Consider the following 11,121-nt stretch of genomic DNA (forward strand, 5'->3'; position numbering starts at 1 on the left):
GCATTTCTGGTACATGCCACAAAAACATTTCTAGACTTCACAGAATGGTTTTCTTAACAGTATCGACAAGTGGGCTAAGTACGATTCACCTGCAAACTGCTGCAGTTATGATAAATTACTTTAATACACATGACATCTTGAGTCATTAATAAGGACTACAACTTGAGAGTACTGCAATGGATTTCATCTGATACAATAGAAGAAACACTGCAGTAACTAACACATGCAATCCAAACCTCCCCCCCCATGCCCCAACTAGATGAACCTTTTGTCCTTTTGTTTCACTGTTAAATTAAAGCAAAAAACAATAATAATTAATACTGGTAATTTATAAATTGATCTACTGGTTTCAAGCATGTACAAAGCTCTCAGTTTTATAAACAGGTATTTCTGAGGAAGCATTAGCGATACAGGCAAGGATCATAGGAAGACACACCAAGTAAGCTAATGGTGACACATGGAATAGTGTAACCAAAATGACTGAGCCTCAACCAAATTGGGTCCTGATATCATATAAGTATGGACAGGCAACATAATCCAGATGAATTATTTTTTAGCTGACATTTATGCTAAATTATGCTAAGTATTCTGATTATGCTAACTATAGGTGAAAATCAAGAGCCAACGGGAAACATCCAGGAAACAATTATCTGGGTTTGGGTTTTTTTAAATTCTATTTGCATACAGGAAACACAAAAAATTAAGTAGGATTTTTCAATTCCGCAGTTTTGCTAAGCACCAAATGGAAGTCATAAATCATGTGGAGTAACTGCTGATGAAGTTTTCAATGAAAATTATATTCTTCTTGTGCAAATAACACAGTCCAACAAGGTGTTATGTTCACCCAGAGATGTCTGGATACATGAACAAATGGTTCTGTGTGATGGCTAGCATGAAATCCCACAGCACGGAAGGGCACGGGCAGAGGGGAATGCCAGTTCCTGCTGAGCTTCCCTTACTTTCTCTCACCCTCATCCACCCACCCCTCCTCACAAGTCACAAGCAAGGTTTTCAACTACTTTAGCACTGAACTAGGTTTTACAAGAATTCACAGAGACTGATTTTGTTAGCTAGTCTCCAACAACAGTTCAGGAAACTGTATCTTTATTATGGAGGAAACTTTGCCCAAACCAGTTGGATGCCATTTAGGAGCAACCTTCACCACACAGGCAACTTAGCTGAGATCAGGCCAAACGCTTTCCTTTTTAGTAGAGATAAAAACCAGAAACACAGGTGACACAGAGACTGAAATTTAGTCATGTGTTAAACACCAAGCTAACGGACTATTATTTTAACTGCTGTAAATAACACAATTTAATTTTTAAACCTAATATCTAGACAATGAGGTTTTTCGATTTATTCAAGACCCAGATATTTAAAAACAGAATAAAAGCATGACTTGTTAGAAAGAAATACACACTGAGAAGCAACTAATGTATTTTAAAACCTTGAAAAACACTAAAAGCATTCTTTTTAAAGGCTTGTCTTTATTTTCATGTGAAAGATAGAAAAGTAACCAACATTCTAGGAAAACAACAACAGTTTATCAACTTCATCAGCAACCTTTTTATGATTTTACCAAAGTGCAAATTCATACGGAACCATCCTAAAGCACTTTAAAATAAGATACAAGCCATTTTAAAAGACAGCTTAGCAAGTCAGTCTGGGTACCACAATTCCCTATTTGCTCCTCCCACTTAGAAACAACTCTCTCATAATTATAAGCAACTTAATGACTTTGCCTATTGGAAATTCAGTGGGTACAAAGTCTGCTTTAAAGAAATCATATGCAAACTCTAGTCTATCCATTTGCATTGTATGGGGAGAAAAACCCCAAGCCAAAGAATGAAATATACATGAAAAAAAGGAATTGAAGCTAGTGAGGTGGAAGACATCAGAAAACAGGAGTGTGGCAAGCAAGATTAGGTATAAATAATCTCTCCTGGTCTTGGAGTACATCTCCCCTACCATTTTTACCTGATAAGAATTCTAATTAAGGCAAGCATATCAACTGAAATGATTCCACAAGAGTCAAAAGTTTACAGAGGCGAAGTGGGAAGGGGAAACAAAAAGCAAGATAATTAGGGAGTGGATGACAAAATTATAGACTGATCATTAGACAATTACTCAGCTAGATGAAGTTACAAAAGATGTTATCACAATTATCACAAAGTTATCACAGTCAGAGGTTTTTACCCTACTCCTAAACCTATATCAGTTTAATGTTGGGAATGAAATTACTCCTGGCACTTGTTTATTTCCTTTATCTTAGTAGGACATGAACATATGGTAGAAATTTGTCCTTGCCTAAAATTACTCTGCTTGTACGACATACACTATAAGCATGCAGACAGGGAATGGCACTGCCAGATGTAGTGAAGGGAATAAGAGGATGCAAACCAGGCAGAAGGAGGGAAAGGCTTCCTACAGTCCCTTTCACACATGGTAACAAAATACCATTTGCTGGAACAGTAAAAATTCATAGTACTTCAAAGTCCAGAAGGACTAGCCACAGCTGTGGTTTATGTACCCACATTTGGAATACATGGAACAAAAACAGGAACAGGCACTGAGAAGTCTGACTCAGACAGATAACCTGATACTGTAAAGCAGATGTGAGGTGAGAAAGAAATGCAGATCCACCAGCATGGAGAAGTGTAATATATAGTCAGCACCATACTGCACTGACAGAGCAATATAATGTCACTGAAGGAGAAAATAGTTCTGTAGTGAAAGGATATTAAATGTCATGTCACTAATAAAGAAACAAACAAGCTCCATGGGGACACAAGAGATGTCTCCCTCCCTACTCCAAGCTCCCCCAAAATGAAACACAACCAAGAACACAGGAAACAAGACCCATGAGAGATCACTGAACTAGAAGTGATGCCAGCAGATAAGAATGAAAGGCCTGCCACTAAGAAATGAGAATCAGAATAACCACACATGGAAGAACGCCGATTACATGAGGCAATTCTGACCAGGTCAGTATATTTTATTTCTTTACTCATTTGCATCATTCCCCTTCCAGTATCAAAAATACAAGGGAGTCCTATTTTTCAATCCGCTTTGCCTGTCATTTCAGAAAGGACTGCAAGCTTTCAAAGACTGGAAATTCTTCTAGTCCTAGTCCTCAAAACGAAAATATCATGCCAAGAGAAATGCTGGAAGTCACTTCTTCATCTAGCTCAAGGAGAGCGGAGAATTCAACTGAAAATATGCTGAAGTCTCTAGAGCATTCTGATGGCCAACATAAGAGCAGCTATAATTCAAAACCACTGCAAGATGATAAGCCACATGGGAATTATTTTCTGAACTATTAAAAACTTGCTCATTTACATAATATGTAAGGACAGAAACAAAAAATATAAATTAATCCCTTACCACTAGAAACCAGAACTCTCATTTTCAACTGAAAGGATAAGATCAGGCATTTCGAAATTACGAGTGCAGAGAATCTAGTGCTGTTTCCCATTTCTGAGAAGTAGAACAAATCAAATCCTTTTTAATGTATTTATTAAAGCAAATATTTTGACTCTTGTGAACTCAGGGAAGTGAGTATGTCATTGAAGTGTTTCCAGCTACACAAAAACTGAACTGAAAAATACAGCAGAAAGCCAAGGATTGTACAGAAACAGAGGCCACTTATTCAGACATCATCATTTTCAGTGCATTCAAAAATTCCCAACAGAACAAACACTGACAGTGCTCTCTTTTCTAGAAAACAACTAGAAGAAAAAACGTATCAGGAAACTCCATACTGATAACATCTATTTTCCAATGTCTGTATTTTTCCCTGGTTTGTAACCAAAAGACTTGCTTCCTCTACACTCTTCCCACCTGTAACCTGTCAAAAGTTATCCTGGGCACCAACAGTTTCTCTCTTACCACTATCATAAAATTTTAAGCACAACTCTTGAAACTCCACTAGCCCCTCAGTTAAACTTATGTACTTTCAGCCATCAGTTTTTAATACACATGTATCCCCGTGTCTGCAAAGGTAACCTGATTCATTCAGAATACTGATAAGGAGGTGCGAGGCTTACCTCATTTGGAGTCTGCTTCTGCAGATAAGTGCCCCGTGCTCACATGCTGAGATTCTGACGGAACAGAAAGAAGCAAATTTGGGAAAACAGTACTGACAGGAGCCACAGTTACAAGCAGTTGCAGGAAGAAATATTCCCCTTCCTGCTGCTTTTGTTCATTCTGTTATTTGGGCCCTCTGAGATGGGACGTGCAGGAGGAATTACACCTCCTTTGTTCTTTTTCTTGGTGCTGAGCTTCATTTCCTTTCCTTGTGCTAAAGGTTAGAGGAAGAAGAAAGTATTGTTACAGAGAATAAGGATCAAGAAGCCTGAAGCAGGTGTGGATCCATTCATAACAAGCAGGAGACTAAAACTTACGAAGAAATTAACGAGCTGGAACTTAAGACTTTCCAGGTATTTTTCTTCCAGTTATGAACGTTGATCATAACTGTAGAGGAAACGGCTGCTACTAGGACAGACAGGATAATAAAATTCTTTCTCATTTGGGGCTTTTTATTTCAAGTAATTGAAAGACCAGAACAGCAGCATTTATAAAAGGTACCAAGAAAACAAAGAATCTTCGGTTGGTTGCAAGTCACGTTACTTACATACAGAAACTATTTCATTTCAGTAGCTTAGATTTATAGTGATATTGATCAAAGGCACCTGCAACTGTCTTGGTTGCACATGCACTGTAGTAATTATGCATGCAAATGAGGAAATTTTTGTAGTTTATCACAAGTATAAATACTATAACTGAATATATGATCATGGTCACTGTACACAAAAATTACATATGCATGCAGTTCTAAAAACCAAGTGTTGCATCCATTATCTCTACTTTGATAATGCCCTATGGAAACACTCTTTCAATGGAAACAAAAAGTATTAACTTTAAAATATGTACATTTATTCAACTGTCTACTGAACATTAAAAAAAATAACAATCCAGTAATTTTTTTTTTCCAAGCTGATATATCAGCAAAATCTCACAACTGTCATAAGATTTACCAACTTGAAAAGAATAAGACATTTAAATGTAGCCTCATATTCCTCCTTTTTATATGTATTTATTAAACCTGTAACTTCATTAAGATATTAAAGGATAGGTGATTATTCGAAAAAATAATTATATGATCAAAAATTTTAAAAATAACTGAGCTAAATTTCCATTAGTTCATCAAAATTCTAATAGAGAAGTGGAAATATTTTTAATTTCTTGAATTTTATCAACCTAAACACTGAAATGTACAGGATTTTATTATAGTTTAGACCAGAAGAGTTGCTGCATTCAAACCCATACAAGGTATTTTCTAAGGTACATAATCAACAAAACAGAAAATATGCTTTTATCTTTCACCCCCAGATATTTGATCCATCTGTATTAACATCAGGAACAATTTTGCTAGGGTAAAAGTATTTATTATTATGTATTTCAAAGAATGTGACAGAAGTAATAAAATATTTAGATATTGCTATATTCTGGCAGATCACGGCGTAGTCGTATTGCTTTCAGCTTCTCTACTTTGATTTTTGTTCGCAACAGTTCTTCTTCTAGTTGCTGCTTTCTTTTCAAACCATCCCTTTTTTCTTGGACATAAAGACCAATTTTTCTTTGATTTTCTAGTATTATTTGATGCTCTTCTTTCAGCATTTGTAACATCTGTGGGTCATAACCACACATCGGTCTAAAGCGTTCTCCAACTTCAAGCCTAAAAAACTCATCTCTTCTGGGTACAGGAGAGGGAGACATCATCACTCTCATATCAACTGAAGATACTGATGTTGAAGGAGACCTTTCCATAATATGTACCAGCTGGTGTTCTTCCTCTTGTTCTAAGTTCTCATTTTGCTGTGAGTCTATAACCAAGGAAGGAGGAGGTTTGACATCCTCCATCATGACTGTCGCAGGATGGTGATCCAACATGGCCTGTGGTGAACTGGTACCAGCAATTGTTTCTTTATCGATACTAGCACTAGAACACACAAAATCATATTTAAATAATCCATTAAAAACTATTATTACAAGGTGTAGCTGTAAGCAACCAAAGTTTCATTTGAAATACTACTCTTTCCTATCTTTGCCTGGGAGTCCATGACATGAACCCTCCTCCTTTCCACCAGCTCTGTCTTATTCAGATGCTACGGCTGTCGAGGCAGTTCAGCCAAAAGAGAGCTATCCTTGTAGGCCCTTCTGGAACAGGATAAGCAAGAAGGGCTATTAGTGACAAATGAGAATAAAAACAAACTAAGTAATGCAAGTGACAGGGGAAATAGTTTATATAATATATGATATGGTTTTAAAAGGGCATTGTTTCTGCTGCAGTCTGCTCAATCTGAATCTTTTTCATTTTCCAAACTTATCCATCTCCTCCTGCTCTATGTGTTCCCTCTTTCTGATTCATGCATCTAGCCATTCTGGAAATTTTTTTTTAGGTAAAACAATCTCTGAATAAAATTAAACAAAGAGCCCTGGGAGAAGAACCATAGCCCAAATTATGATCCTGCCAGTAGATGAGGGAATCAAACTAATCCTTTCTTCTTCTCTTTGAATCAGTGATCTCAATATTTTTCTGAAGCTTCAACAGCAGACACAGAAATTATTCCATTAAGAACAGCCTTTCTTTTTGCATTTCTTTTTGAAAGTACAACACCCACTTGACTCACTTGTCTTTGTGTAAACCCCAGAGTCAGCAGCACCTCAAACCATGATTTGACATTACATTGGTTTTGATTATAATAATGGCTCAAGCTGTTCCTGCCACTCCTCTACCATCAGTTGTGTTTGCAACCTTATACTGCATGTCACTCATTTATTCAAGTAATACTTTTTAAAGCCAGATCAGCTTCTTGAGCTATTTTACAGTACAGCTCTACAAAGAATACTTTCAGAAAGAGTGGGAAGGCAGTATAGTTTAACATGAGAACAGGAATATATTAACTCAATAATGATACCAAAGATAGTGCATCATCAAGGCCATGACTGTCTAAAACAGAGCCTATAACTGGTGGGTGCAGATACAAGACATTCCCCAACTCTTGAAGAACTGAGCTGCTACTAGCAGCCAAAGGCAGCAAGTGGATCCATGATTAATGCAACATTGATGGATGCTCCCCAACCCTGGAGGACTTGACTTGCTGCCTATTAAACTCAGGGGGTGGGAGGTGCTTACACATTTTGAACTCGTTGTAAGCCCTACAATCCATAAATTGAGAAAGGGTATCTGATTATTAAAACAGTGTCCTGGTTAGCAGTGGGTTCAAATTCCCAAAAGCAAAGGAGAAATTTAATTTCTACATCCTACTTCTAGTATAAATGCACTACCTCCTTAATCAAAAGGTAGCATGATCGCCTCTTCCACATCTGCCATGGTGTCTAGAACTCTTGATTTAAAAGAAATAAGCAGTCATGGCTGCAATTTCCCAATCTAGCTTGCCATCCTTATACATGAAAGTGCAATGGCTAGAATAAAAGCATGAAAGCTTCTCGTTACTCAATTGTAAAAATGTTCAACAGGGTCAGGGCAATATATTTTCCAAAAACCAATGCCGTCAACCACCAAAAAGATTACAAAAAAGTCCATATGAAACAGGTATTGAAAACAGACCGTTTGTTTATTCCACAAGGAAAATGCCAGGATAATCTTAATTCTACTGGCTGTTACCTGAGCTGCCTACAGAGTATCAGTTATAGCACCATACTCCCTCCTCATGCCACAAAGCTTCACCTTTTCCTGTATCCTTCTTTCTCATATTCCTCCTACTCCTCTTATTGAGCATTAAGTATTATCCTGCATACAAATTTTCACTTGTTTTCCCCAGTGCTGACTGTAATTCTGGGTTTCCTTCTCTCCACAACCGCAGCTTCTCACACAGCTTCCCTCCTCCTTATTTGCTGGCTCCTGGCCAGCTTCTAGCCTGAGAAAAGGGGAAACAACTACCAGGAGAAACAGGTCATTCTGACAAAAGGAAACAGAGAGAGAGAGCAGAAAGAGAAAGTGAGAGAGGTTAAAGAAAAGAAAGACACATAAGATTTAGTCTAACATAGAACCTCCAGTGAAAAATCCTTCTCTTAAAAGCATACTAGAAAATTACTAACTCTTCAGGTAACTCTGACAAGGCGCCTTTTTTTTTTTTTCCCCTCAGAGTCAGTCTCTTAAGAGGAAAACAATTAAGCAGTAAAGAGAGAAAGACGGAATTGAGAAACAAAAGAGCCGCCTGTATGGTGGTTACTAATGTTGTTTCTGACAACTTGACTGAAAGAAAGACAAACAACAGTTACCACAATTGGGGGGTGGTGTTTATAACCCTGCAGGCACTCATGATTCACCAGGTTTTGTTTAATCACAGCGAGCTAGAAATTGCTTAAAGGTGCGATCAAGAATTTGGATTCATTATAAGTTTTATTTCCCTCCTACAAAACCTAAGCCATATCCTGGGGAGTTAAAACCCAACACAGGGTTTTGAAAATTAGGGTAAAATGCAACTCAGGGTCAAAATTAGAACTATTAAACAAGGATGTTTTTGGACAGGAGAAAAAATAATAATGATTCAAATTATATTATTTTCCTTCAGCCCCCAGTGTATTGGCTGTTCCTAGGAACAACCATTTTGGGTAAGCAGTAATCAAGTCAATGTTCCCAGAGCCATAAGGGACTGCAAAAAATGTTTAAATTATAGCAGACAAACTGTAGAGATCATTAGCTCTTAATCATTCACAAAAAGCGTCAGTGCTTTTTATAAGCCGATCTACAAACCAAAGTTCTTACACTATTTTTTTTTCCTCCTTATAAAAGTTGGTAGTCAAGACACTGCAACCTTTATTAGCGCAATTAAAAGACTCGTTTTGTTCCAGAGAATTCTTTGGAACAGTTCCTCCGGGGGCATTCACCAAGAGCAGCAGCGCAGCCCAGTTGCTTCAGACTTCTTTACGCAAAGGACCCACAACAGCGTATTTTTAGAGCATCTGGCATGTTGGGATTTAGACAATTGTTACCATTCAGTTCAACCAGTGGCACCATCAGAGCGTGTGCGCATGCCAGTTTTCCTTAGAGTGTTATGCTGCTGCACTATCAGTGTATCAGATTAAAACACAGAAAGTTTGCTTCCCATTAATCTGCTTGGGAAAGTAAGAAAAATCAGAGCTTTCTCAAAGTTGCTGGGGAGTTATTTGACCTTTTTTCCCCTCCTCCTTAGCTTAGTTTTTGGATCTGGAGGAACCAAAACCTGACCCAGGCATTTTTTTGATCCCTCAAGGACCAATACAGAACTAGCAGAGTGTTGCAAGTCAGATATGAGGAGCATTAGCCAGCTGTGGGTGAAAGCCTGCATGCTGCCTGCCTGTATTATGTCTGGCTCAAATCTAGACACTGTGTCTCACTTTACTGAGCAGTAAAAAAAAAAACAACACACAACAAAACCAAAAATCCCTGAAAAAAAAGAAAACTTCTAGTGCTGTATCTCTCAGTTTCTCTCTGTATTTAAACTACCTAACATATGATACAGAACTGCTTGAAGATTAGGCTGCAATTAGTATTGCTCCAGTTTCAGGGAACCCCCATCAATGCAAGAAAAGTGTAATTAAAAAAAAACACCAACATTTGCACTCACTAAGGCACTGTGGTGTGGGAAGTAAATTATTTTTTTAAAAAGACTTGAATCAGTTAAAACATAACATGAAAAGTTCAGAGTAAAAGAGGGAAAAAAAAGCTGTATGAGCAAGGTTTCTTAGCTTTGTGAACTAACTTTATAAAAAATCCTATGTAAACTGGTAATAGTTCCATATGTTGCAAAATGACTGCAGTATTACCTTAAATGGAGGAGAATAGCCATCACTTTGCCAATGCTTGAATAATCTGCCTATTAAAAGGTAGGGGAGGGATAGAGGTTGGAGCTACTATTTCTCTTTGATTCTCTCTTAACCCTCACTTTCCAGAGTATGACAAAGACTCTGAATTAGGCTTTGAAAGAGCTGAAAAAAAAAAATGAATGCAGTGCTAAGTCACCATAAAGCTTCCCATAAAACAAAAGCAATATTATTTTGTCATTGTTCCCCGCTTGGGGATTTTCTCTGATAAACGTTTCCTTTAGGAGCCTGAACACAAGCAAAGCGTCACAGGGTAGATAGGAGGCGCCATCATTTTCATTCAGTAACAAAATAAAAAGAATCATCTCACCTTTGAACACCGCTCCTGTCTCTTAAACACACATTGGAAATCTGTGGAATCATCTCCACAACTTTCTTGGTTGGCTCGGAAATGCTGCTTTTACAATCTGAGTGAGTCTCCTTTTGCTGCAATAGCTCCTGTTTGGCATATTCTTTGAGCCTCTTGTACAGCGTGCGCAGGCCCTGTGCAGTGCGAGGAGGGCGATCTACTCCGATGGCATTGTAGTTATCAGCTATGATATCCCAGCATTTGTTTTTTTCCACTATTACAGAATGCTTATTGGTATGTTCCTCGAGAATTTTAACGTACGGCTTCACGAGTTTTAGCAAATCGAGCTTTTCAGATAAGGTAAAATTAGAAGATCTGGCCTTCCCAACCATTGTTATCTTTGAATTAAAGAAGCCGTTTCTAAAGCCACCATGCAGTCCCTAGCTCTGCTCAGCTCTTTTTCACAAACAGAAAAAGATCAGGCTTAACTAGGCTAGTCTCATTTAGGCCCACGCCTACAAGGGAGGGTTTATTAAAATTCCTTCAGCTTAAGCTGACGCAGGTTCAGGAAATCTGCTTAAGCCAAGCCTGACCTACATAAGGCTTCAGACTGAAGAAGACGAGAAGAAACAAGCAAAACACACTTTTGTATGCAGAGACCAGACATACGCAGGAATTAAAAACATAAAGGTTTAAAGATTAGCACATTACCCCGCTAAATATTACCTAATTTAGCTTGAGTAACAAGCCCTGACACATCTCCCTAGCTCTCTCACACGTATCTCAAACTGAAACCGCGCTGGGGATGATTTTACGTGTACCCGTGTCCCCCAGAACGCAACAATTGCTTTGTGCGAGGCAGTGCGCGTTTCGGGGGGCGGCGTGAGCAGCGAGCTCCCCCGCCGAGCCCCCGCGCCATTTGCATAGTGCCGGTCCTGCTG

General features: G+C 38.3%; 2 protein-coding genes across 2 annotated transcripts in view; both read right to left on the reverse strand.

Annotated features, from left to right (window-relative positions):
- RAD54B (RAD54 homolog B (S. cerevisiae)) overlaps positions 1–11,121 on the reverse strand; it is a 58,540-nt gene that overhangs the window by 31,878 nt on the left and 15,541 nt on the right. The window lies entirely within an intron of this gene.
- On the reverse strand, positions 5,297–10,642 carry FSBP (fibrinogen silencer binding protein). The gene is made up of 2 exons (XM_010006432.1): positions 10,202–10,642; positions 5,297–6,001 (listed from the first exon to the last, which is right to left on the reverse strand). The coding sequence occupies exons 1-2, from the start codon at positions 10,570–10,572 to the stop codon at positions 5,491–5,493; spliced, it is 882 nt and encodes a 293-aa protein (XP_010004734.1). The 5' UTR covers positions 10,573–10,642; the 3' UTR covers positions 5,297–5,490.

The sequence above is a fragment of the Chaetura pelagica genome, unplaced genomic scaffold (genome assembly GCF_000747805.2).
Source record: "Chaetura pelagica isolate M959 unplaced genomic scaffold, ChaPel_1.0 scaffold76, whole genome shotgun sequence".
Lineage (NCBI taxonomy): Eukaryota > Metazoa > Chordata > Aves > Apodiformes > Apodidae > Chaetura > Chaetura pelagica.

Excerpts from the sequence above, each read along its gene's own strand:
- FSBP (XM_010006432.1), bottom strand. The coding sequence starts at position 10,572 with ATGGTTGGGAAGGCCAGATCTTCTAATTTTACCTTATCTGAAAAGCTC. Across the intron at positions 6,002-10,201 it reads GACAGGAGCGGTGTTCAAAG|TGCTAGTATCGATAAAGAAA; the intron begins GTGAGATGATTC and ends TGTGTGTTCTAG.